At 47.1% G+C, this 27,084-nt stretch overlaps 1 protein-coding gene across 4 annotated transcripts in view; it reads right to left on the bottom strand.

Moving 5' to 3' along the window:
- Window positions 1-27,084, bottom strand: part of BIN1 (bridging integrator 1) — a 197,009-nt gene that overhangs the window by 105,580 nt on the left and 64,345 nt on the right. For all 4 annotated transcript variants that reach the window (XM_082261052.1, XM_082261053.1, XM_082261054.1 and 1 more), the window contains exon 2: window positions 11,929-12,009. In XM_082261052.1, coding sequence (XP_082117178.1) covers window positions 11,929-12,009 — 81 coding nt within the window. The remainder of the gene's footprint in view (window positions 1-11,928; window positions 12,010-27,084) is intronic.

Genomic DNA, 27,084 nt, shown 5'->3' with positions numbered 1-27,084 from the left:
CTTGGTCCGGGGACAGACTTGGTCCGGGGACAGTGTCCTCAGTCCGGGGACAGTCCCCGTCTGGTCACCCCATTTAAAAAGTGATCTGGAACCAGGCCTCCCGGTTCCTGACCATTAGTACAAGACTCGGGCCTCTTGGGGAGAGCGTTCTGTTTTTGTCTGGGAGCGCACAAACACAAATAGGCAATGCGTTTGCTCGTCGTGAATCGGTTAACATTCATACTCTAGAATTGCTCATAAATTTGAATGCGATTTCAATGCAGTCTTGGAGCCTTCTGGGGATTTGTGGTCACCGGTTGTGTACAAGACGCCCACACAAGTCTCATTTTCTGCTCAGGTCATTAACTCGCAGGGATTATCTTTTAAGTGTATGTCAGGGCAAAATGATAATAAACACATAGAACGATTGATTTACTAAGACTGTAGAGTAAATCTGGTGCAGCTGTGCATGGAAACCAATTCAACTGCTTGCAGCAGGACTGAGGACTTGTGAAAAGGAGGCTGGGCTGGGTGCTGTGCTGTTTTCAGGAAGCTCTGTACAGCAACCCCCCCCCCCCCCCCCCACACACACACACACAATCTTCCTGCTTTGCATAGAGAGGATCAGAGATGCAGTGGTTCTAGAATATGGTATGTAATTATTATACAGGATTTATATAGTGCCAACAGTTTGCGCAGCGCTTTACAATGTGAGGGAAGACAATACAGTTACAATACAATTCAAAACAGGAGGAATGAAAATAGAAGGGCTTTACTTGAAAATTACATCCGGATAGATGGAGGGGGAAAAAGGAGGACGCAGGGAATGCAAAGTAAAAGCAGATTAAACGTTGGCTTTAATAACGGGGGCAGCGCGTCCATCCCGACCAGCGGTTTCTTGTGCCCATTTCTTCTCCTATGCTGGACATGAATGGGATGAGAATTTCTTATCGCTGCTGAAGAGTGAACAGGAGGCAGCGTGTGGCTGGAGGCTGATCAGTGCCCCAGATACTCAGCCAGTGAGAGCTCAGCGTGAGCAGACTAAGCTGAATTATATTAACTGCCCCCCCCCCCCCCCCGTTCCTTGTCCCTGAGAAATGACTGCAACTAAATACCTCCCACCTAAGAGTCTCATAATGAACCGCACTACAATCCACTACTAACCACAATTATACATTTCATACACACACACACACATTATTTATTTATATATATATATAATGTGTGTGTGTGTATGAAATGTATCATTGTGACACCTACACAGACCTACCTGACCACTACACAGACCTACCTGATTCCTACACTGACCTACCTGACCACTACACAGACACCTACACTGACCCCTTCCACTAACCCCCCTACATTGACCCCTTCACTGACACCTACACTGACCCCCTCCACTAACCTCTTCACTGACCCCACTACACTGACACCTACACTGACCCCCCTTCATTGACATCTACACTGACCCCCCCTACACTACACTGACCCCCCCCCCACTACACTGACCCCTCCTGCGGGCATGGTACAGGAGAATGCAGGGCTGTGGGCATGATACAGGAGAATGCAGGGCTGTGGGCATGGTAATAGTACAGGAAAATGCAGGGCTGTGGGCATGGTAATTGTACAGGAGAATGCAGGGCTGCGGGCATGGTACAGGAGAATGCAGGGCTGCGGGCATGGTACAGGAGAATGCAGGGCTGCGGGCATGGTAATACTACAGGAGAATGCAGGGCTGCGGGCATGGTAATAGTACAGGAGAATGCAGGGCTGCGGGCATGGTACAGGAGAATGCAGGGCTGCAGGCATGGTACAGGAGAATGCAGGGCTGCAGGCATGGTACAGGAAAATGCAGGGCTGCAGGCATGGTACAGGAGAATGCAGGGCTGTGGGCATGGTACAGGAGAATGCAGGGCTGCAGGCATGGTACAGGAGAATGCAGGGCTGTGGGCATGGTACAGGAGAATGCAGGGCTGTGGGCATGGTACAGGAGAATGCAGGGCTGCGGGCATGGTAATGGTACAGGAGAATGCAGGGCTGCGGACATGGTACAGGAGAATGCAGGCCTGCGGGCATGGTACAGGAGAATGCAGGGCTGCGGGCATGGTAATGGTACAGGAGAATGCAGGGCTGCGGGCATGGTACAGGAGAATGCAGGGCTGCGGGCATGGTAATGGTACAGGAGAATGCAGGGCTGCGGGCATAGTACAAGAGAATGCGGGGCTACGGGCATGGTACAGGAAACGCAGGTGTACCATACCCGGAGCACTGCATCTCTTGTAGTATGCCCGCAGCCCCGCATAATGGCAGGCAGTGCGGCTGTGGAGGAGTCTCACTTACCTGTTCCTGAGGTTTAAAAATGGTGCCGCCCGGCGCCAACACCTCATTGCACATGCGCCGCTGCCGCTCGGGAAAGCTCGTATACGTTTGGCTATTCCCGGGAATAGCCGAACGTGTACGGCCTTTCCCCAGCGGCGGCGCCATTTTTAAATCTAAGGTGCTTTAGGAGCACGTCGGGCCGGCCGGGGACATTTCTTTTTTTATGACTCGTACTAATTAAGTGACACTGGCGTGGCCGTGGGATGCGCCCCCCCCCCCTAGATTTTGCGCCCACGCTACGCCACTGGCTTTTAGAACAGATCATATTTTTGTGGTACTGTACTCCTTTTGGAACCTAAAAATCCCCTTTCTCCCCTCATCTTCTCTAAGTGAAAAGATGTGGGGACTTACTTCTAATGACTAAATTGCATGGGGATAGTGCCAGGTATTTTGGTTACAGGCCCCCCCCCCCCCACCTAACTATCTACTTGCTCATCCATGTCTTTATGGACCTCGCCACGATCCTGCCTGCCATCCCGCCTGTGATTACAAACCGCGTAGCAATCGCTGCACAAACCACACAGCATGCTTTTGGGTCGCATTTATTCTAAACGGAACCCCAAATGCAATCCGATTTTGCCACGATTTTCACGCGACCGAATCACGCTGCCATTGCGGCAAAGAATGCCTTTTAAAATCGTGTGAAGCTTTCTTCCCCAAAAAAAAAAAAAAGTTTTTGGGCAACAAGCATGCATAGGGCAGCACACTGAAGAGCACAGGCTACCCTATGCGGGACACATGGAATCACGTAGGACAGGAAACCAGGAAGTGAAAGAAAAAAAAAGAAAGAAAGAAAGAAAAAAAAAAAGGAAAAAAGGAAGAAAGAAGAAAAAAAAAAAAAAAAAAAAGGAAAAAAGAAAAGGAAAAAGGAATAAAAAAAAAAAAAAGGAAAAAGAAGAAAGACGAAAGAAAGAAAGAAAGAAAGAAAGAAAGAAAGAAAGAAAGAAAGAAAGAAAGAAAGAAAGAAAGAAAGAAAGAAAGAAAGAAAGAAAGAAAGAAAGAAAGAAAGAAAGAAGAAGTAGTTTAAGGCCAAGTTCCTACACACCCCCCCCCCCCACCTTCCAAAAAATAAAAGTCAGAAGGTACACATACTGTACACATACTGTAGCTGCTGACTTTTAATACCAGGACACTTACCTGTCCTGAAATCAATCAATGTTGCCAACGCAGCCGATGTTTCCATTGGCTGTTGGGTGCTGCCGCCGCCATTGCCCGTAAGGGTGCCCGGCAGTGAAGCCTTGTGGCTTCACGGCTGGGTTCTCACTGCGCATGCGCGATGTGCAATGCGTGCTGCGCTCAGTAACTGGCCTGGAAGCAGAGGGAGAACGAGGAGGGGGCTGAACTTCTGATTTATCTCGCTGCAGTCCGACAGAAGTGTGGAAACGGTATCTGTCCAAAACAGGTACCTGCCCCCCGAAAGATGCCAAAAGTGGCCCCGCAGAGGACACAGCTGAGCAGAAGTTCCACTTTTGAGTGGAACTCCACTTCAAAAAACACACTCCCCTATGGGTGATCTCTGTACATTGCAGGGATTATAACAAACTTTGTTGCAGATTCCTACCTTTTGTTATTCTGAAGAAATCATTGTTTGTTCCTCTGTGCTGAGTGGGTCTAATGGGAATGGTTTCATAATTATCAATCAGCTGTGCAGCTGCAGGGCTCTAATGAAGAAAGCTGCTGGGTCTGCATCCCTTTAGACGTGTTCCTATTGGGGGTATCTCACCAAATATGACATTTTTGTTGCAGGGGATGGCAGCAATCTGACTTGTATCTTATGTTGGCCATACACTATACGAAAAAGCGGCCGAAATTCGGTCATTTGGACAGTTCTTTTATTTTTCGGCCAGTTAATGAGCACGAAATCGGTAATCGGGTTGTGATGTTTTTGAGCCGAAAAAACGAAGGACAAGTGTGGAAATTTTCTGCCGAACGAACAATAAATTGAAAGGTTAATGTGTTTCTCATCCATGTGAAAAAAAACAAAACAAAAAACTGATTAATTCATGTTCATTGAACAATTTATCGGTCATTACATGATGGCACAATCATTTGCTCTTACGGCCGAGTGTTCATTTTTTTTAAAAGGAGTTTGAACGATTTTTCGTATAGTGTATGGCCAGCATTAGGCAGACTTCTGGGAAAATTGGAGAGCCAATCACACAAGCAGGAAAATTGGATTTTTGACTAACCGTAAAATCCTTTTCTCTTAAGCTCATTGACAGACGCAGTCCTCTTTGATTAATATCAGTAGGGTTATACTGCCTCCTACAGGAGTAGGACACTAGGCAGGAAAAACGTTCTGGCCACACCTTAGGGGCAGTCCCAGAGGGTATATCCTCTCTCTCCCTGCTACAGGATGTCAGTTATGTAACAAAGCAGTGTCAGAGAATTTAACCCAACCCAACTCAAAAATAGCGGGGCGGGTACTGCGTCTGTCAATGAGCTTAAGAGAAAAGGATTTTACGGTAAGTCAAAAATCCAATTTTCTCTGTCGCTCATTGACAGACGCAGTCCTCTTTGATTAATATCAGTAGGGACGTCCCAAAGCAGTGCTACAAATGAGGGGTGGGATAACGGAAATCAAAATCCAATCCAGAAGGCCCAACCGGAACCAACCAGAAGAAGTCTTAAAGGCTCATCGGACAAAAGGATGAGCTCAACTGAAAACCCAACAGAAAAAAACCCTTGAGGTAGACCAAATGGTCCCCTCAAACAGCGGCCTGCAGAACCTTGCGGCCAAAAGAGGCATCCGCCGATGCCAGCACATCAACCTTATAAAATTTTGTAAAGGTATGAACCGACGACCAGGTAGCCGCCTTGCAAACCTGAAGCACCGACGGCTGATGGCGGAAGGCCCAGGAAGCACTAAGCGCCCCAGTGGAGTGCGCCTTAACAGGGAACGGAGGAACCCAACCCTTAATAGAATAAGCCTGTACCACCGTCTGTCTGATCCATCTAGAGATAGTCGCGGCAGACGCAGGCAACCCCTTTCTAGGGCCATCCGTGATCACAAAAAGTTAATCAGTCTTACGAAAAGAGTGCGTAGTAGTCAAGTACACCCTGATCGCCCGAACCACATCCAAGGAGTGTAACGCAAACTCCCGAGGATGACTGGGCTTAGGACACAGGGAAGGTAGCACAATATCCTCATTTAGATGAAACTCTGAAACCACCTTAGGAAGAAAGGATGGATTTGGACGAAGAACCACCTTATCCCTATGAACCACCAGATATGGGGAACGACAGGACAATGCGGCCAGTTCTGACACCCTGCGTGCAGAAGTGATAGCCACCAAAAAGGCCACCTTCTGGGATAAGGTAAGCAAGGGAATCTCCCTAATATTTTCAAAGGGAGGGTTCTGAAGAACAGACAACACCAGATTAAGATCCCAGGGCGGCAAGGGCGCGGGCACCGGCAGAGCCAGGTGCCGCACCCCCTGGACGAAATGCCGCACCAAGGACTGAGTAGCCAGAGGCTTCTGAAAGAAGATTGCTAACGCTGAAACCTGACCCTTGATAGTGCTCAAGGCCAGTTTCTGCTCAACCCCCTGTTGCAGAAAAGCCAATATACAGGCCACCGAGTAAGAACGTGGAGGAAACCCAAGGGATTCGCACCACGCGATATAAGACTTCCATGTGCGATGATAGACCTTTCTGGAAGTCGCTTTCCTCGCTTTAATTAGAATAGGGATAACTGAAGCTGACAACCCTTTGTCCTTCAGCACCTGGGTCTCAACAGCCAGGCCGTTAAAGCCAGCGATCGTAAAGCAGGATGGAAGATCGGTCCCTGAGACAGCAGATCCTCCCTGAGAGAAAGTCTCCAAGGAACGTCCGCGACCAGCCTGACCAAGTCGGCGTACCAGGCCCGACGAGGCCAGTCCGCAGCAACCAGGATAATTGGAATTCCCTCCACCTCTATCCTGCGAAGAAGTTTCGGCAGCAACTTGAGGAGGGAAGGCATACAGTAGCTGATACTGCCCCCACAGGGCGACCAGCACGTCTGCGGCGTCCGCTAGAGGATCACGGGAGCGGGCTACCAATCTCTGCACCTTCCTGTTGAGCCGAGATGCCAACAGATCCACATCTGAGGTGCCCCAACGAAGGCACAATTGGTGAAATACCTCTGGATGAAGAGACCATTCCCCTTGATCCAGAATCTGACGGCTGAGAAAATCTGCCTGACAATTTTCCACCCCCGGAATGAATACCGCGGAGAGGGCTGGAACAAATCGTTCTGCCCAACGAAGGATGCCGGCCACTTCTACGGCCGCCAGGACACTCTTGGTGCCCCCCTGGTGATTGACGTAAGCCACTGCCGTGGCATTGTCCGACTGGATCCGCACCCGGCTGCCCCGGAGCTGCTCGTTCCAGTGAATCAGACACGAAGGAGGCCACCATCAGTCCCAGAACCCTCATGCAAGTCCAAAGGGAAGCCCAGTTGACGGACAATAACAACTGAGTCGTTGACTGAATCTTCTGGAGTTTCTCCGCCGGGAGAAACACTTTTGCCAAGGACGTGTCTAAAGTTAGACCCAGATAGTCCAGTCTCCTAGTGGGAACCAGGGATGACTTCTGCAGGTTCACCAGCCACCCGAACTCTTCCAAAGAGATCATAGTGATCTCCAAGTTTAGCAATAGAGCCTGCGGAGATTCCGCACGGAGAAGAAGGTCGTCTAGGTAGCCTAGAATCGATATGCCCCGCTGTCGCAACAGCACCAAAACTGGGGCCAAAACCTTTGTGAAGACCCGGGGAGCAGAGGCGAGACCAAAGGGTAACGCCGCTAACTGATAATGGTTCTCTCCCACGGCAAAGCGAAGGAAACGCTGATGTCCTGCGTAAATGGGAATGTGAAGATAGGCATCCTTGATGTCTATGGACGCCAGAAAATCCCCCTGATGCAGGGAGGCCACCACTGTGCGAATGGACTCCATCCTAAATTTTTGCACCCGGACAAAATAATTGAGCGCTCTCAAGTCCAGAATTGGACGCACCTTGCCCTCTTTCCTGGGTATTGTGAAAAGGTTTGAATAAAACCCCTGAAAACGTTCTGTCCAAGGAACGGGGACCACCACTCCTTGTTGCATCAAATCCGTCACTGCCCCCCCAAAGCTTCTAAGCGATCCGGGGATAGTCGGATATTGGAAGGGAAGAACTGCACCGGTGGAAGTGATCGAAACTCGATCTTGTATCCCGACCGTATGACCTCTTGAACCCACTTGTCTGGAATTCTGGATAGCCATGGGTCCGGAAACCGGTGAAGACGTCCCCCCACCCCAGATATGGGTGGGGGCGCACCTTCAGGCTGTAGTGGTCTTATTTTCAGGTCTGGAAGGGCCAGACCTTTGTTTACCTGACCAGCGCCCTTTGAAACCCCCTGGGGGGGGCTTTGGAGGACTTCGCCTTATCACCCGCCCCAGAGGAGCGAAAAAACTTTTTATGAGCGGAAAAGGAAGGTCCCCGTCTGCGACGAGGTCCTTTCCCCTTAGCAGCCTGTGGTAAAAAGGTGCTCTTGCCACCAGCGAGACCCTTGATGCTCTCATCCAAGGTGGCACCAAACAGGCGATCCCCTTGAAAGGGGAGATTAGCCAAAGCTTTTTTGGAAGCTTGATCCGCCGACCAGCATTTTAACCACAGCATACGCCTAAGGACCACCGCCGAGATCGATACGCACCCCATTAATGGAGCGGCGTCCAGGGCGGCGTCACAGACAAACTGTAGCCCTTGTACCATCTGCTCCAGCAAGTCCGATACTGCCGGGGGGAGACTTCTCCCCTCCAGATCTTGGCGTAACAACTTGGTCCACCCTGTCAATGTTTGTGAAACCAGAGCAATGGTAAACACTGGCCTAAAGGCTGACCCTATCAGGGAAAATATAGAGCGGGATATAGATTCCGCCTTACGGTCCACCGGATCCCGAAAAGACGGAGCGTCCTCCAACGGGATAACAGTAGCTTTATTTAGTCTGGAAATCGGCGAATCCACCGACGGTGGTACCGTCCATTTATTAAGGAGGGATTCTTCAAACGGATAGCGTCTAGCAATCCATTTGGAAATACCAGGGGTTAGTTTTGGACGGACCCATTCCTCCTTAATTATATCATCAAAACACTTGGGCAAAGGAAACACCTTCGCCATCTTGGTAGGCTTGCGAGTACCAAAAGCAATTTCAGTATCAATTGCCTCCGCCGGTGTAACCTCAAGTCTCAAGGTTTCCCGGACAGACACAATCAGTGCATCTACCAGCGCTTCGTCTTGCGCTATAGCGGAGGCAAAAACATCTTCCTCGCTATCCGAGTAGATGGGATACGAGACACCAGCCCCAGAAGAGGGACCTGCAGCCGCAGCGACAGGCTCAGAATCTGTATCTGAAATGTCAGACGAAATAGGGGTAGGCGGGGGTCGCTTTTTCGCCCCCCGTCCCTGACAGGCCACCTCCACCCGGGATACAAAAGACTCCAAAACCGCTGACAATGCATCAATAGTGAGTGGAGAATTGGAGGGTCCTGTGGCCACCTCGAGGGGATCAGGTGGGGATACATGTGTGGCAGGGTCCATGGCAAAGCCAGGAACACCTGTCAGCAAACAAAGATTGAAAAAAGAAAAAACTTTTTTTTTTTTTTATGTAATCCCCCAGCGCAACAGCGCCCCTCAGTGCCACATGCTTTGGAACCCCCACAGAGAGAGAGAGACACCCCAAGGGCTCACCACCTGATGCACAGAAGCTCCTACCGAACTGCTCTCAGCGCTGTCTTTACAGAACAGGAAGTCTTATGGATCGATTTACCCGGGTAAAGGAATCGGCTCCGCCCCTTTACACGTCTTCCGGCACTCCCACCGCTGCTCCTCGAGGCTGGGTGTATCAAAGATGGCCGCCGCCATACAGGGGACACTTAGGCTACGCCAAAATGGCGGCCTCGCGTGCCCGCGAAGGGACGGCGCTCCGTGCGGCTGCAGCTGACCGATCAATCGGTAAGTGCTAGTATCCTGCATGATTGCTTGCGGCCCCCTACACCATCTGCACAGACCTTAGTCATGGACTGGTCGGCGGGGCCGGCGCTCCCGCGAGGCTCCCTGGACCTCCTCAATCCCTTCTATAATGCAGCTTGCAGCAATAGATTTTTCCGGATTGTCAGCTCCCAAACCAAGCCTGCTGGAGTGGTATCCTGGAAGGGGCGGCCTGGGCCCGAGTAGTACTCGGCTCAGCCTGCCGGCGGAAGGGAGCGCGCAGGACTGGATTACGACCACCCCATCTCAGGAGGAGTGTGTTACAGGATAGAAGGGAACCCGGTCATCAGGGTCCGACCATCCCACGGAGGGGCCCGCGTCCCCCGACAGAGGGAAAGGGGGACATACTACTCACCATACCGGAACAGGCGGGCACCAACTCGTGACAGAACCCATCTCCACCGAGGTGGGGGGGCTGTCGGCCAACACAGACACCGCGACTCCGATTCAGACTGGTCGTGGGCGACCTGGCGAGGCGTTTAACTCACGGGGCCAGTCCCAGTCCAATGGGACTATGTCGCGGCCGACCCAGCGCGGAGCTAGGGCCTGCACGCGCTCGTAGGCCGGCTGGGGTGACCACTGGATCTCAACATCCAGCCCGTCGCCCAGATCCGGCATAATTGCTTGAAGATCTCACAGGAACAAAAACTGGAGAGAAAAAGCTAACTAAAAAAGATTTATCTAAAAAAGCTTGCCAGGACCCCCCTGAGATCCCAGCAAGGAACTTAGGTCCTTACTCCTGACTAGGCAGAAAAAAACTGACATCCTGTAGCAGGGAGAGAGAGGATATACCCTCTGGGACTGCCCCTAAGGTGTGGCCAGAACGTTTTTCCTGCCTAGTGTCCTACTCCTGTAGGGGGCAGTATAACCCTACTGATATTAATCAAAGAGGACTGCGTCTGTCAATGAGCGACAGAGAAATTATGTTTCTGGGGGTGTGGTCAGTATACATTCTGTGTACAGAACACCTCCAGGCGGCCATATTGCATTGCATTTTCAGAAAATTACAACATTTGCAGATTGAAAAGGAAAGGTAATTTTTAATAAAATTCAATTACAATATGATTTGTGCCGCAATTGTATACGCTATATTGTTTTTTCTTTATTTGCAATTTTTTTCCACCATGAAAGTGGAGTTACCCTTTAATCCTTTTTCACAAATGGAGCTTTCTTTTGGTGGTATTTGATCACCTGTGCGATTTTTATTTTTTGCGCTAAAAAACAAAAAGAGAGCGACAATTCTGAAAAGAAAAAAAAAAAAAAAGCAATATTTTTCACATTCTGCTACATAACATTCCCCAAAAAAAATAAAAAAATCGAAAATCAAACATTTTAGACCAATTTGTTTTCGGCTACTTTTTTTTTTTTTTTTTACCCAAACTATGTAGCAGAAAACAAATTGGCCTAAAATGTTAAATTTTTGATTTTCAAATTTTTGATTTTTTTTTTGGGAATGTTATATAGCAGAATGTGAAAAATAAAAAACAACAATAAAAATGACAAATCTTTCCCGTTGTTAGTAGATGCGATAACTTTTGCGCAAACCATTTAAAATACGCTTATTGCCTTTTTTTTTTTTTTTTTTTTTACAAAAATCGCAATAAGTGTATTTTAAATGGTTTGTGCAAAAGTTATCGCGTCTACTAACGGGAAAGATTTGTCATTTTTAGTGTCGGTTCATACTATGGCGATCCGACTTCAGGGGCGACCTGTGAAGTCGCTTGCACCGCGTCTTCAGCGCGACTTGCACGGACTTCACATAACTGAAGTCAATGCAAGTCGCTACAATGTCACCCCGAAGTAGTACAGGAACTATTTTCGGAGCGACAGTGTGTTTCTAAGTCGGAGGTAGTGTGAACGGGGACTTGTTTTTTTTATTAGTAAAGGCGGCGATCTGCGATTTTTTCAGGACTGCAACACTGCGGCGGACAGATCGGACCCCTAACTGACATTTTTGACACTTTTGGGGGTACCAGTGACATTACTACAGTAATCAGTGCTAAATATATGCGCTGTTACTGTAATGACACTGGCAGGGAAGGGGTTAACACAGTAAGTGATCAAAGGGTTAAATGTGAGCCTGGGAGGCGTGTTTCTAACTGTATGTGGGCGGGGCTTGTGAAATGATCATAGAGACCTGTGATCCTATATAGAAGGATCACAGGAGCTCTGTGATCATTGCAGGGAGAAAAACGGTCAGCTGTGTTTACAACATCTGACCGTTCTCTCTCAGCAGGGAAAGATCACGGTTGTCAGGCGGCAATCAGTGCTGCCTGCCCCGTGCATCGAAGTCCCCGCTGACGAGTGGGGGCGGGAGCGCCCCCTAGCTGCAGGCGCGCGACCGACGTATACAGTACCTACGTCAGTTCGCACAGGAGGGCCGTCCTGCCACAGTAATACTGCAGCTTGCGGTCCGGAAGCGGTTAAATAAATCGAATATACTTTCCTATCTATTTACTAATGCTAGCAGCATGAGGATTAAAAATAATCAATGGTTGATTGGGAGAGTGAAGTTCTATTTTAAACAGAGAGGTGCGAAACCAGCGCATTTTATAGACACTCACCAGCTGTTTGCTGAAGTTTTGCACGCATTGTTCAAACTGCTCGTCTTTTGTCTCGTCTGCTTTCCCCAATTTCTGGAGCACCTGAAAAGAAAAAAAAACACCCGAGATCAGGAAATTTAGCAAATCACAAAAAGGGAAGGAATATGCAGAGTTCAGTTAAATGTCCATGCTGCAGATCATATTAATGACTTATTGGAGCTGCAAGCAAAAAACGTCCTTTGTGCAGCAGAACAGAATGATCTTCATTTAAGAAATGATGCTGGAAGGGAACGCCAGGTACCGCACAAGACGACCCCTCAGCCAAATTACTGCACATGCTCATTTTACAAATTCTGACAATTGATATGTTAGGGTGACCACACTCTTATTAGGACGACAGGCAAATCCACTAAAAGATTCCGCTTTCCACCTTTAATCACTTCAGCTCCGGAAGGTTCTACCTTCTTAATGACCAGGCCATTTTTTGCGATTCGGCAAAAAGACTTCACCCTCTACAAATCTGCGCTTCTCAAATACAACTCCTGCCTCCACTCCACTAAACAAACCTACTACACCATTCACAGACTTGTATAAAGTACTCGAAATTTCTACTTGAGTAAAAGTACAAGTGCTCGATCAAAAAATTACTTGAGTAGAAGTGGAAGTGCTCGCAGAAAAAGTTACTTAAGTAGAAGTACTAAAGTATTCAACATTTTTTTTACTTAAGTATCGCAAGTAGTTTTTTCAAAAAATTTGCTACTTAAGTACTAAAAGTAAAAAGTACCAGTAGTTTTGAAAAAAAAATTCTACTCAAGTACTGAAAGTAGAAGTACAAGTACTGTGTTATGTAGTTATTAAAGAAATAAGTCAAAAGTTTGAACATCATATTGTTTTTATTATTTCAAATGATTTATTCAAATGATTAACCTGTGTTTGTTAGTAGTTTCTTGATGCACTTTAAGCGCTGTAGCACCATTTATTTGTTTGTTTCATATTTTCTTTTTATTGGAAAGATTTGGTATAGCAGCTTTTATTATACACAGCCTTTATTTTCGTATGCGCTGATTTACAAATGACATTATACACATTTTTTTGAGCTTTATGTAACCTGCCATCTACTGTTCTGGCAGTGGTAATTTTTTTAAAAGTAACGAGTAACTATGCAGCACAAAAAAAAAATACTTGAGTAGAAGTATCGAAATCATCGAAAAAATGTAGTGAAGTAAAAGTAGAAGTAGGAGAAAAAAATTCTACTCTAGAAAAGTACAGATACCGCATTTCGGTACTTAAGTACAGTACTTAAGTAGTTCTACTTCGTTACTATACATCTCTGACCATTCATCAACACCCTCTCATCCAAACCTCGTCAACTCTTCTCTACCCTCAATTCCCTACTCCACCCCCCACTGCCTCCACTCACCAACTTGCTTACTGCCCAGGAGATTGCCAATCACTTCAAAAATAAAATCAACACAATTCATGATGAGATATCCAACCTACATCTTCCTCCACCAACCAACACCTCGTGTCCAACACCAAACTCAACAATTTCCTTCTTTAACCCCGTTACCACTGAAGTTGCCAAACTCCTTTTCACAGCCCACCTCACTACCTGTCCTTTTCACAGCCCACCTCACTACCTGTGCTTTTCACAGCCCACCTCACTACCTGTGCTTTTCACAGCCCACCTCACTAACTGTCCTTTTCACAGCCCACCTCACTAACTGTCCTTTTCACAGCCCACCTCACTACCTGTCCTTTTCACAGCCCACCTCACTACCTGTCCTTTTCACAGCCCACCTCACTACCTGTCCTTTTCACAGCCCACCTCACTAACTGTCCTTTTCACAGCCCATCTCACTACCTGTGCTTTTCACAGCCCACCTCACTACCTGTGCTTTTCACAGCCCACCTCACTACCTGTCCTTTTCACAGCCCACCTCACTACCTGTCCCCTTGCAACTCCTGCGACCACCCTCTTGCTCTATCCTAAACTCTCTAAAATCACATCTTCAACTTCTCCCTCTCTTTTCCGACACCTTTCCCTCGCTGCTCAAACATGCACTGGTTACCCCCATACTGGAAAAAAACCCTCACTGGACCCCACCTGTTTGAAATGAGAGCAATTTCCCTGCTCCCGTTTGCCTCCAAGCTTTTTGAACGGCTTGTCCACAACCGTATGAGTTGCTACCTCACTGACCACAACCTTCTCGATCCCCTACAGTCCAGCTTCCGTCCACAACATTCTACAGAAACTGCCCTACTTAAAGCAATGGCCAGTACTCTATACTCCTACTCTTAGGCAGGACTTTTTTTTCAGCGGGAACGCGGGGGAATGCAGTTCCGGCACCTCCAGAACTGAATGTATGCAATGGCAAGGGATGCTCGGGTGTGCCTGTTGATGCTGGCTAATAGGCAATCTATTGTTGCTGGAGGGGGATCTATTTTTGCGGAGGATGGGGGTCTATAGTTGCTGAGGAGGTCTTCTGTTGCTCATGGGGGGATGTATTGTTACTGGGGTGTGTCTTATGTTGCTGGTGGGTCAGTTGTTGCTGGGAGGGATTTATTGTTGAGGGAGAGGTCTTTGCAGCTTGCTGCTGGAGGGTCTATTGATGCTGGCTACTGGGTCATCTAGTATTGCTGGAGGGGGATCTATTTGCGCAGAGGATCTATTGTTGCTGGGGGAAGTCTGTTGTTGGTGCGGTAGGGTATCTATTGTTGCTGGGGTGGGTCTTATGTTACAGGGCATCAATCATTGCTGAGAGGGATCTACTGTTGAGGGAGGGGTCTAATGTTGCTGGCTGCTGGAGGGTCTATTAATGCTGGCTGTTGGAAGTCCATTATTGCAGGGGTGGATCTATTGTCGCTGGGGTGTCCATTGTTTATAGATCTATTATATTGCCTTTCTTGTTATTGTTAATTCTCTAAAAGGGGTGGTACTGGGAGGTGGGTAAGAGGTGAAACCAAGGAACGGTGTTCGGAGGTGGGTAGGGGACGGAGTCAAGGGGTGACTCAGAAAGGAGGAGTTCCTGCACCTATCTCGGAGAAAAAAAAGCCCTGCTCTTACACCAGTATTGATGTCCCACCACTTCCTCAAACTCAACCTTTCTAAGACTGAACTTTTAATATTTCCTCCTCCCTGATCCCCTCCACACGACTTTACCATTGAGATCAATGGCACAACCATTGGTCCTTCCACACATGCCAGGGTGCTGGATGTAATCCAATGCCTTGTACACAGGCAACGATTATCAGCCAACCGATCGTCCGACTTTTGTCCAGAGTGTTGTTTTGTTGGTTGGAATGTGCCTAGACTGCACACAAATTTTCTCGGCCAACAAAAATCTACTTCAGAAGTGATGTCATGTGATGGTTTACTTTGTGTGTTTTTTCTTCTCTGAGCATGCCCAGTCTTGCTCATCAGATTTTTGTCTGCCGAAATCTGTACTGACTGACGGAAAATGGGCCGTTGTGTTGACGGCCAACAAAACTTTTATAGCCTGCACACCAGATTTTTTTCGGCCGAAAAGTCGGAGTCGGTTGTCGGAAGCATCATACTAACAAGCCGAAAATTGGCCGATCGGACGTTGGCCGAAAATTCCCGGCCAATAATCGATGCGTGTGTACGAGGCACTAGACTCTGACCGCTCCTTCAGCTCCCACATCCATTCACTGGCTAAATCTTGCCGCCTTAACCTCCGTAACATCTCCAAAATTCATCCCTTCCTAACCAACGACACAACAAAACAACGTATTCATTCCCAGTGTTGGGGGTAACTAGTTACAAAGTAACTGATTACAGTAACTACATTACTTTTTTTGGTAACTACACTACTTTACTAGGCTATAGGAGGTAACTACACTACTTTACTAGGCTAAAGGAACGCGCTTTCCTGCGTTACCCAAGCCGTGCGATACAATCGTTATTTCTAAGAATAGAGAGGGATGAAGTTTATGACTTTTTGTTGCACTTTATGTTTTATTCTGTTTTTTCAGGTTTTGTTCTCATGTTTCCCAAAGCCTGTGTTTATACAATAAACTCTATGCAGAAAGAGCGTCATGTATCTTCTTCTACACGGTCAATTAAAGCGGTAGTATCCCGCTTTTTTCACTTTTACCTACAGGTAAGCCTATAATAAGGCTTACCTGTAGGTACAAATAATATCTCCTAAACCGGCACGGTTTAGGAGATATTTACAGTGCATGCAGCCGCTCGCGCGAGCGGCGCATGCGCTCTGAAGGTCCGGGGGGAACTTCAATTAAGTTGCCGGGAGCTTGCCGGAAAAATCACTCCCGCGCGCATGCGCGGGAGTGACGTCATCGCGGCTCCGGCCAATCAGCGTGCCGGAGCCGTCTCTTCCGGCCAATCAGCGCACCGGAGCCACCGAACCCGGAAGAGACGACGAGGGATCATGGCAGCGCCCGCATCGATGTCCGGGGGTCCGTGTCGGGGCTTCGTTTTAAGGTAAGTTACACATAATGGGCTAGTATGCGATGCATACTAGCTCATTATGCCTTTGTCTTGCAGGTTTTTTTTTTTATAGGGTTTACAACCGCTTTAAGAAAGAGGAAAGTAAAGTAATAAGTAGTGAAGTTACTTTTCAAATGCAGTAACTAGTAAAGTAATCTCGTTACAATTTACAGAAGTAACTAGTTACATTTTTTGAGTATCTACCCCAACACTGTTCATTCCTTGGTTATTTCCTGCCTTGACTCCCTCCTCACTGGCCTACCTTTACACAGGCTATGCCCCCCTTCAGTCTATCATGAATGCTGCTGCCAGATTAATCCACCTTACTAACCGATCTGTGACTCTCTGCCAATCTTTTCACTGGCTTCCCCTACCCCATTGTATAAAATTCAAAATACTAACCACAACATACAAGGCCATACACAATATCACCCCCAGCTACATCACCAACCTCATCTGCAGATATCGCCCAAATCACCCTCACCGTTCCTCCCAGGACCTCCTGCTCGCTAGCTCCCTGGTTACCGCCTCCCATGCTCGCCTCCAGGACTTCTCTAGAGCCTCTCCCATCCTCTGGAACTCCCTACCCCAGTATGTCCGGTCAGCTCCTACCCTGTACTCCTTGAAAACACACTTATTCAGGGAAGCCTACCCCACCTCCACCTAAGAACTGTACTTGAGTCCCCTCCATCAGATCATCCCCCGCAGCCACTACATTTTTGGTAGGGAGAGGAAGCGCAAACAATCAAAAAAAAAAAAAAACACAAACATGGACAAAGCACAGCAGTTTCACTCACATCCATGATGGGACCAGAACCCATTGCTCAGATGCAGTGAGGCAATACCACTACCACCGAGTAGTGGTATTGCCCCACTGCAGTGGTAGTGGTGAGCAGGGCTTTATTCCTCTGAGAATAGGTGCAGGAACTCCCCTCTTCTGAGTCACCCCTTGTCTCCACCCCCTACCCACCTCCTCCGAGTGCTGTGCTTTGATTCCATCCTCTACCCACCTCCCAGTACCCCCTCTTTTAGAGAATACAGAATCAAGTATCATGTTGTGGTTCTAGGTAATTTGTATGGAGTTTGTTAATGATAACTAGAAAAGCAGGAAAATAGATCCCCTGAAATCAGCAACAATAGACCCTCCCCCAACAATAGATCCCCCAGCAACAATAAATCTTCCCCTGCAACAATAGAAAAAAACAGTAAAATAGATTCCCTGCAATCAGCAACATTAGACCCCCAACAACAATAGCCCCCTAGCAACAACAAATCCTCCCCTGCAACAATCGCCCCCCCATAAATCCTCCCCTGCAACAATAGACCCCCCAGCAACAATAAATCCTCCCCTGCAACAATCACCTCCCCCAATAAATCCTTTCCTGCAACACTCGCCCCCAATAAATCCTTCCCTGAAACAATAGACCCCCCCATACAACAAAAGCCCCCCGGCAACAATAGTTCCCCCAAGCAACAATAAATCCTCCACTGCAACAACAGCCCCACCCACTACAGAATGCCCTCCAGCAACAATAGATTCACCCCAGCAACAATAGATTCACCCCCAGCAGCCAGCATCAGTAGGCTCTTCAGCTCACCCCACTAATCCCAGCACCCATTGCCATTGCATACATTCAGACTGGAGGTTCCGGAACTGCGTTCCCCCGCGTTCCCACTGAAAAAAAGCCCTAGTGGTGAGTACCACTGTGTTGCCAGCCATGCTGTAATCCCATATATAAATCTGGCACAGGAAGTGGAGTGGATAAATCTCCCTACAAAGAGTGGATATTTAAAGCTGAAACTGAGGAACTGAAAAAAAAAAAAAAAAACGACCGCTGCAGTGGGTTTTCCCTTAGCGCTATAGGGATCAAATGTTCAAGACCTTTACTTGCCTTGATCCTTGCTGACCCAGCAACTGGTGCTCAACTCTATCCAATGCTTTGGGCTCCAAACGTCCTCACTTACAATGCAAAATGGTGTGGTCCTACATTGTACATGAGGGCGTCATAGCTGCAACCACCGGCCAGAGCGCCGAAAAGAGGCTTTGAAGGACCAGTCGCATGGAAGAAGGAACCTGCAAGAGGGGGATAAAACAACTAAAAAGTGCTTTCTCCTGGTGCCCTAGGTAAAGGTGAGCAGTTACCCTTAACCCCCCCCCCCCCGCTTTTTTGCGCTCTCATTTTTTCCTGTCTGAAAACTCCCCTCCATGTTAACCATAATGTGCATGTACACATTGGCTTTCTTCAACAGGCATATGCTCTTACCGGCAGAAAAACCAACCCCCCACCAAACTTGCGTTTTTGAGAGGAGCTTTCTATCAGAAAAGATGTCCAAGTGCCCAAAAATGCACAAAAAAAATTGCTAAAAAGCATTGAAAAGCCCAATAAAATAAATAAAAAAATAAAATAAAATAAAAAAAATAAATAAATAAAAAGGAAGAAATTAGCTGAGGGGAGGGTTTGTGAAAAAAAGAATAAAAAACAAATAAAGATTAAAAAAAAAAAAAAAAAACTGAACAGTTTATAATAGAAAAAAAAAAAATGCTCAAAAAAAAAGCTCAAAAGGAGCTCAATAAAAAAACATGCAAAAGATCCCAAAAAAGTACATGCTTCTTCAAGCTGAAATAAAAGCTGTAGGGGATCATACACACTGCAGCTCAAAGAATCTGCTCCTACAGGCTTTTGAGCGCTCATCATTTTATCTGCCTGGAAACTCCCCTCCATGTTAGCCAATGGGTCCATGCACACTTTGGCTTTTTCAGCCGTTTTCAGGCATATACTCCTGCAGGCAGAAAACCCACCACCAAACTCATGTTTTTGGGAGTGCCCCAAAAAGCTCGAAAAACACATGAAAATGTTTGTTCCAGCTTTTTGTATTGTTTATACAGTGATTAAGATCTACTAAAATACGATCTAGGAGAGTTTGTGAAAAAAAGAATGTTCAAAAAAGCTCAAAAAGGAGCTTGAAGAAGCTTAATAAAAATGTGCACAAGCGCACAAAAAAGCACAAGCTTCCCCAAGCTGAAATAAAAGCTCAAATGCCTGTAAAAGCAGCTTTTTTTTTTTTTTGAGCTGCAGTGTGCATGAGCCCTTTAGGCTACTTTCACATGTGGGCGTAGCGGATCACGGGCAGAATCACCCCGATTCTGCCCGCGATCCTGAATTATTGCAAAACGCGGGACGCCTGTGCGATGCCCGTGATTTGCAATGGCACCCCAAACGCTGTGCGAGGTTGCCGCGATTTCCGCCTGCCCAATCGCGGTAACATTGTGCAAACAGAATAGCAGGAAGCATGACACCCAAAAAAGGTAAAAAAGAGCTTCTTTTGGGCGTCATGCGTCCCGCAATTCTGTTTGCGCGAGGTTACCGTGTTTGGGCAGGCGGAAATCGCGGCAACATTGCACAGCGTTTAGGGGGGCCATTGCAAATCACAGGCATCGCACAGGGGGCCCGCGATTTGAAATGATTCCGGATCGCGAGCAGAATCGTAGAAACGTAGCCTAAGCTTCTTCCATCTCTTGTGGACTCAAGTTGAGCAAATTCCATGCACTAATAATTAACTAAATAAATAACTAAATAAAATAGAAAAAAGTGTCACCCTCTCTCTTAGAACCTAACTCTCTAATAATTTAGTGTAAGGCAGGGGTGTCAAACTCAATTAAAATTGCGGGCTGCGTCAGCATTAGGATTGCCCTCAAAAGGGCCGGTTGTATCTGTAAGACTAGATGTCCAGAGTATCTCCTACCCTTACATAAGATGTTAAGAGCCTCACCACCATCAGTTGAGTCCCTCACCCTTCCTTACATCACAGTGAACCCCCCTAATCTTGTGTAGCTGCTGGGAAGAAGGTGTAGGCATTACTGGAAAGCAAAAAAGTACAGGGGCTTGAACTCTCCTGCAGCTGCAGGAGAGGTGTGAGGGCCACATGGAATGGCCTGGAGGGCCGGATTCGGCCCGTGGGCCTTGTGTTTGACACGTGGTGTTAGGGATAACCTGGCGATATCATTCCAATGGAGAGATTTTTGGGTGGGGGGTGCTTTAAAATGACACATTTGATTGTCGGTGGCTGCAGACCACACCATCCATGTGTCTCAGGGACATTATTTGTTCATTTTGAATCATCTGGCTGACTTTTTGCAGAGAGATTACATCAAATAAGCTAAAAATAAATAAAAAAAGGGAGCAGAACTTCAGCACAAGCGGAGTCCCTGACACTTCTTATCAGCTCAGTGATGGCTGCAACAGAGTGCAGATTTGTAGCCACTCATCACTTATCAGGACTTTAGTGGGTGTTGAGTGGTCTCTTTAAAGTGCCCGGGAAGGTTCATGAAGTCAGAAAGCAAGGAACAAAGAGGACTATAAGTGCCTGCAGATATTAGGGGCCCATTCACACAACGCACAGTGGGTGGGTGTTGTGCGCTTTGCCATTTAAAGTTAATTCCTCCCCAACACACATCCATAGTACATTACAATGTATCCGTGTTATAGATCCATATACTCTGCACTGCACAGGTAAAGGTTTGCCGGAGAAGTTCTCATGCATAGACATTTACTAAATGCACATCTACTGCACTGATTAGAGGAATATTTCACTGGTTAATTTTAGTAAATCGGCACCAAACAGGATTCTGAATGGAAGATACCTCAGCCTACATTGCAGGGTATGGGACCTGGAGCTTAATTTCTCGCACACGCTTGGGGGAAAGGATGACTGTAGGATGGAGAGTCAGGAGTATATGGTGAATGCTTGGGTTAAAGGAGGAATGTAGGATGGAGAGTCAGGAGTATATGGTGAATGCTTGGGTTAAAGGAGGAATGTAGGATGGAGAGTCAGGAGTATATGGTGAATGCTTGGGGCACAGGATGAATGTAAGGATGGAGCGTTAGGAATACGAGATGAATGCTAGGATGGAAAGTCAGGAATACTGGGTGAATGCTTTAGGGTATAGGGTGAATGTAGGATGGAAAGTCCAGAGAAAAAGGATGAATGTTCGGAGTACAGGGCGAGCGCAAGGATGGGTAGTCAGGCGCACAGGGCGAGGGTTAGGGGGATTCAGGATGAATGCCAGGAGTACAGGGTGGATGTATGATGGAGAGTCAGGAGTGCAGAATGAAAGCTAGGGGTACAGAGTGAATACTGAGATGGGAGAGTCAGGGAGTAAAGAATGAAGGTTCCGGTCAGGGTCGCTGATAGGGGGGGGGGGGACCACCAGCCCTCTTGTAGGGGGCCCCGAGCACACAGAGAGGGTGATTAGTGATGGGACAACAAATACAGAAATCTTCCTCCAGCACCTGAATCTGATCTGTCCCTCTCCCTGCTATCAGCTTTTATCTGCTGAGAAAGAGACAGTCGTCCCTCACTAATCCCCCTCCCTTGTGTGGCCCCCCTCCCAGCACTTCTCTGCTCAGGAGTTTATTTGTAAATTGTAACTTTGTTTCTCTCTCTCTGTCTCTCTGATCTCTGAGCTCCAACTGCCCAGCCTGTATATTTTTCTCATCTCATCTTCTTTTTTATTTAACATAGTTTTTTTTTTTTTTAGATTTAGCAGGAATTATGCGAGTTATGTTATATTTGTGTCTGATAATAGTGATTTTGTTGTAATTTTAGCTAAATATATCTTTAATATTTTCTTGGGGGGGCCCTGCCAGGTAGTCTGTACGGGGCCCCGCGATTTCTAACAGCAGCCCTGGTTCCGGGTACAGGTGGAAGGTTTGTTCGGAGTAAAGGGGGAGCACAGGGTGAATGTTCAGAGTATTGGATGATGCTTAGGAGCACAGAGTGAATGTCCGGAGTATTGGATGATGGTTAGGAGCACAGGGTGAATGTCCGGAGTATTGGATGATGGTTAGGAGCACAGGGTGAATGTCCGGAGTATTGGATGGTGGTTAGCAGCACAGGGTGAATGTCCGGAGTATTGGATGGTGGTTAGAAGCACAGGGTGAATGTTCAGGGTATTGGATGGTGGTTAGGAGCACAGAGTGAATGTTCAGAATATTGGATGATGGTTAGGAATACAGGGTGAATGTTCGGAGTATTGGATGATGGTTCGGAGCACAGGGTGAATGTTCGGAGTATTGGATGATGGTTCGGAGCACAGGGTGAATGTTCGGAGTATTGGATGATGGTTAGGAGCACAGGGTGAATGTTCGGAGTATTGGATGATGGTTAGGAGCACAGGGTGAATGTTCGGAGTATTGGATGATGGTTAGGAGCATAGGGTGAATGTTCAGAATATTGGATGGTGGTTAGAAGCACAGGGTGAATGTTCAGGGTATTGGATGGTGGTTAGGAGCACAGAGTTAATGTTCGGAGCACAGAGTGAATGTCCGGAGTATTGGATGGTGGTTAGCAGCACAGGGTGAATGTCCGGAGTATTGGATGATGGTTAGGAGCACAGGGTGAATGTCCGGAGTATTGGATGGTGGTTAGGAGCACAGGGTGAATGTTCGGAGTATTGGATGATGGTTAGGAACACAGGGTGAATGTTCGGAGTATTGGATGATGGTTAGGAGCACAGGGTGAATGTTCGGAGTATTGGACGATGTTTAGGAGCACAGGGTGAATGTTCAGTGTATTGGACGATGGTTAGGAGCACAGGGTGAATGTTCAGTGTATTGGACGATGGTTAGGAGCATAGGGTGAATGTTCGGAGTATTGGATGATGGTTAGGAGCACAGGGTGAATGTTCGGAGTATTGGATGATGGTTAGGAGCATAGGGTGAATGTTCAGAATATTGGATGGTGGTTAGAAGCACAGGGTGAATGTTCAGGGTATTGGATGGTGGTTAGGAGCACAGAGTGAATGTTCAGAATATTGGATGATGGTTAGGAATACAGGGTGAATGTTCGGAGTATTGGATGATGGTTCGGAGCACAGGGTGAATGTTCGGAGTATTGGATGATGGTTCGGAGCACAGGGTGAATGTTCGGAGTATTGGATGATGGTTAGGAGCACAGGGTGAATGTTCGGAGTATTGGATGATGGTTAGGAGCACAGGGTGAATGTTCGGAGTATTGGATGATGGTTAGGAGCATAGGGTGAATGTTCAGAATATTGGATGGTGGTTAGAAGCACAGGGTGAATGTTCAGGGTATTGGATGGTGGTTAGGAGCACAGAGTTAATGTTCGGAGCACAGAGTGAATGTCCGGAGTATTGGATGGTGGTTAGCAGCACAGGGTGAATGTCCGGAGTATTGGATGATGGTTAGGAGCACAGGGTGAATGTCCGGAGTATTGGATGATGGTTAGGAGCACAGGGTGAATGTTCGGAGTATTGGATGGTGGTTAGGAGCATAGGGTGAATGTTCAGAATATTGGATGGTGGTTAGAAGCACAGGGTGAATGTTCAGGGTATTGGATAATGGTTAGGAGCACAGAGTGAATGTTCAGAATATTGGATGATGGTTAGGAATACAGGGTGAATGTTCGGAGTATTGGATGATGGTTCGGAGCACAGGGTGAATGTTCGGAGTATTGGATGATGGTTAGGAGCACAGGGTGAATGTTCGGAGTATTGGATGGTGGTTAGGAGCACAGGGTGAATGTTCGGAGCACAGGGTGACATTATTACATTGCAGTCTGTGTCCCCAGATAAAGTTCACAGACATGAGACTGAAGTGAAATGCTTTATTCATGTTGGTTTGCGCACAGCCTGACCTCCCCTCACACGTTGTGAAGTTCTCCTCAGCACAGCCCCACTTTCCAAGTCATTTAATTATTTAGCACGACACGCAGAGCCAAACAAACTATCAGCTTCAGCTAACAAAACATTTCCAAGCATAAGAGAGCGAATCTTCATTACAATAAAGGCAGAAAGTCAACAATGCAGCAATGCCAAAGAAATCAAGATCTACTTTTCTGGAGAAAAGAGCGAGCAAGAGGTCATCCTGCATCATTTAGCACTTTTCTCCCCAGCCTGTGTCCATTGCATGCCCGTTTCATTCATTTTAATCATGGAGGCTCCGCATCACATGCCGGTGTTACCAAAGGTGGTTTGCATGCATGAATGCCAGTGTCGAACACCCACTCTAAACACCAACATCCACCCATGAAGGCTTTTTGATATCTGTATAACTCCTCCTAAGACTGAGCCCACCAATTGCATCAGAGTGGAGGGCTTTTGAGCCGAGTACTGAAGCAAGATGCTGTAATGTTTTCAGGAAGCCATGTACTCCCTCTCCCACCAGCCACGATCTGCTTGCAATGCATTGAGAAGCACAGAGAGGATATTACCAGGTCTAAAAATTAAGGCATAAAATTAAAATTTAAAGAAAGATTTAAAAACAATTATAAAGAGAATTTATTTTGGTTTAAAAAGGCCGCTCGCTGTAGGAAAATAAATGTTCTAGTTACGGGCCGCCTAGACTTTGAGGCAGAGGTGCCTCCGCTGCGCCCTGCATAGCCTCACCCTAGCTTGCAGGCAACGAGGGCTAGATTATGTAATCACAGACAAATATTCCCAGGAATAGAAGGAATCCATCCTTTCAATGTAAATAGGACAGGTAAACTGGTACGCCCAGGGACACGGGGTGACAGGAAATTAATTCTCAATGAATAATCAAAACACACCCTGGGGTGATAAACCAGTCAGAAAGGATTTCAGATGCCAGTGAGTCACAACAGGGAGAACCGGAAGATCTCAGCAAAACAAAGGAGAAAAAAAATGAAACTGCAGATTGCAAAATTATATAGCAGGGGGTCGCCAAACTTTCTAAGCAAAGGGCCAGTTTACTGTCCTTTAGGCTTTGGGGGGGGGGGGTGGGGGGGGCGAACTGTGCCCAGTGGGTAAAGAAAATCCCCCCGCATCAGTTCCCAGTCATTGGATTTAATGGAAGGAATAGCGCCCCACTGGTGATATCAATAAGATGAGTAGTGAACCATTATTGGTGTCAGTAGGATGAATAGTGCCCCATCATTGGTGTCAGTGGGAGGAATAGTGCCCCATCATTGGTGTCAGTGGAAGGAATAGTGCCCCATCATTGGTGTCAGTGGAAGGAATAGTGCCCCATCATTGGTGTCAGTGGGAAGAATAGTGCCCCATCATTGGTGTCAGTGGGAAGAATAGTGCCCCATCTTTGGTGTCAGTGGGAGGAATAGTGTGCCATCATTGGTGTCAGTGGGAGGAATAGTATCCCATCATTGGTGTCAGTGGAAGGAATAGTATCCCATTATTGGTGTCAGTGGGAGGAATAGTGTGCCATCATTGGTGTTAGTGGAAGGAATAGTGCCCCATCATTGGTGTCAGTGGGAAGAATAGTGCCCCATCATTGGTGTCAGTGGGAAGAATAGTGCCCCATCATTGGTGTCAGTGGGAAGAATAGTGCCCCATCTTTGGTGTCAGTGGGAGGAATAGTGTGCCATCATTGGTGTCAGTGGGAGGAATAGTATCCCATCATTGGTGTCAGTGGAAGGAATAGTGCCCCATCATTGGTGTCAGTGGGAAGAATAGTGTCCCATCATTGGTGTCAGTGGGAAGAATAGTGCCCCATCATTGGTGTCAGTGGGAGGAATAGTGCCCCATCATTGGTATCAGTGGGAGGAATAGTGCCCCATCTTTGGTGTCAGTGGGAGGAATAGTGTGCCATCATTGGTGTCAGTGGGAGGAATAGTATCCCATCATTGGTGTCAGTGGAAGGAATAGTGCCCCATCATTGGTGTCAGTGGGAAGAATAGTGTCCCATCATTGGTGTCAGTGGGAAGAATAGTGCCCCATCATTGGTGTCAGTGGGAGGAATAGTGCCCCATCATTGGTGTCAATGGGAGGAATAGTGCCCCATCTTTGGTGTCAGTGGGAGGAATAGTGCCCCATCATTGGTGTCAGTGGAAGGAATAGTGCTCCATCATTGGTGTCAGTAGGGGGAATGGTGCTCAATCATCGGTGTCAGTTGGTGGAATAATGCCCCAAGGGCCAGATAAAAATAAATATATACACACACACACACACACACACAATATATATATACATACACAGTATCTCACAAAAGTTAGTACATCCCTCACAATCCTTCCAGTCCAGAACTGGTTAACTACTTCTTTCGGGCCGCCCGCCGCTCTACGTCGGTCACGCACCTGCAGCTAGGCGGCGCTCCCGCCCCCACTCGGCAGCGGGGACTCTGATGCATGGGGCAGGCAGCTCGGAGCCGCCTGACACCCGCGTTCGCTGAGAGAGAAGAACGGTCAGCCGTTGTAAACACAGCTGACTGTTCTTCTCCCTGGAATGATCACAGAGCGCCTGTGATCCTTCTATATAGGATTACAGGTCTCTATGATCATTTCACAAGCCCCGCCCCCATACAGTTAGAAACTCTCCTAGGCTCACATTTAACCCCTTGATCACCCACTGTGTTAGCCCCTTCCCTGCCAGTGTCATTATTACAGTAACAATGCATATTTTTTGCATTGATTACTGTAGTAATGTCACTGGTCCCCCAAAACTGTCAAAAAATGGCAGTTAGGGGTCTGATCTGTCCGCCACAATGTCACAGTCTCGCAAAAAAAAAAAAAATATATATAATCGCTGATCGCCGCCATTACTAGTAAAAAAGAAACAATAAAAATGACATAAATCTTTCCCCTAGTTAGTAGACGCGATAACTTTTGCACAAACCAATCAAAATACGCTTATTGTGGTTTTTTTTACAAAAAATATGTAGCAGAATACAAATTGGCGTAAAATGTTTAAATATTTTGATTTTTACATTTTCTT

This window comes from Pelophylax lessonae (genome assembly GCF_965119305.1).
Source record: "Pelophylax lessonae genome assembly, chromosome: 6".
NCBI classification, from domain to species: domain Eukaryota; kingdom Metazoa; phylum Chordata; class Amphibia; order Anura; family Ranidae; genus Pelophylax; species Pelophylax lessonae.
The sequence above is the reverse complement of the archived record's forward strand: the minus strand, read 5'-3'. Positions and strand labels throughout refer to the sequence as shown.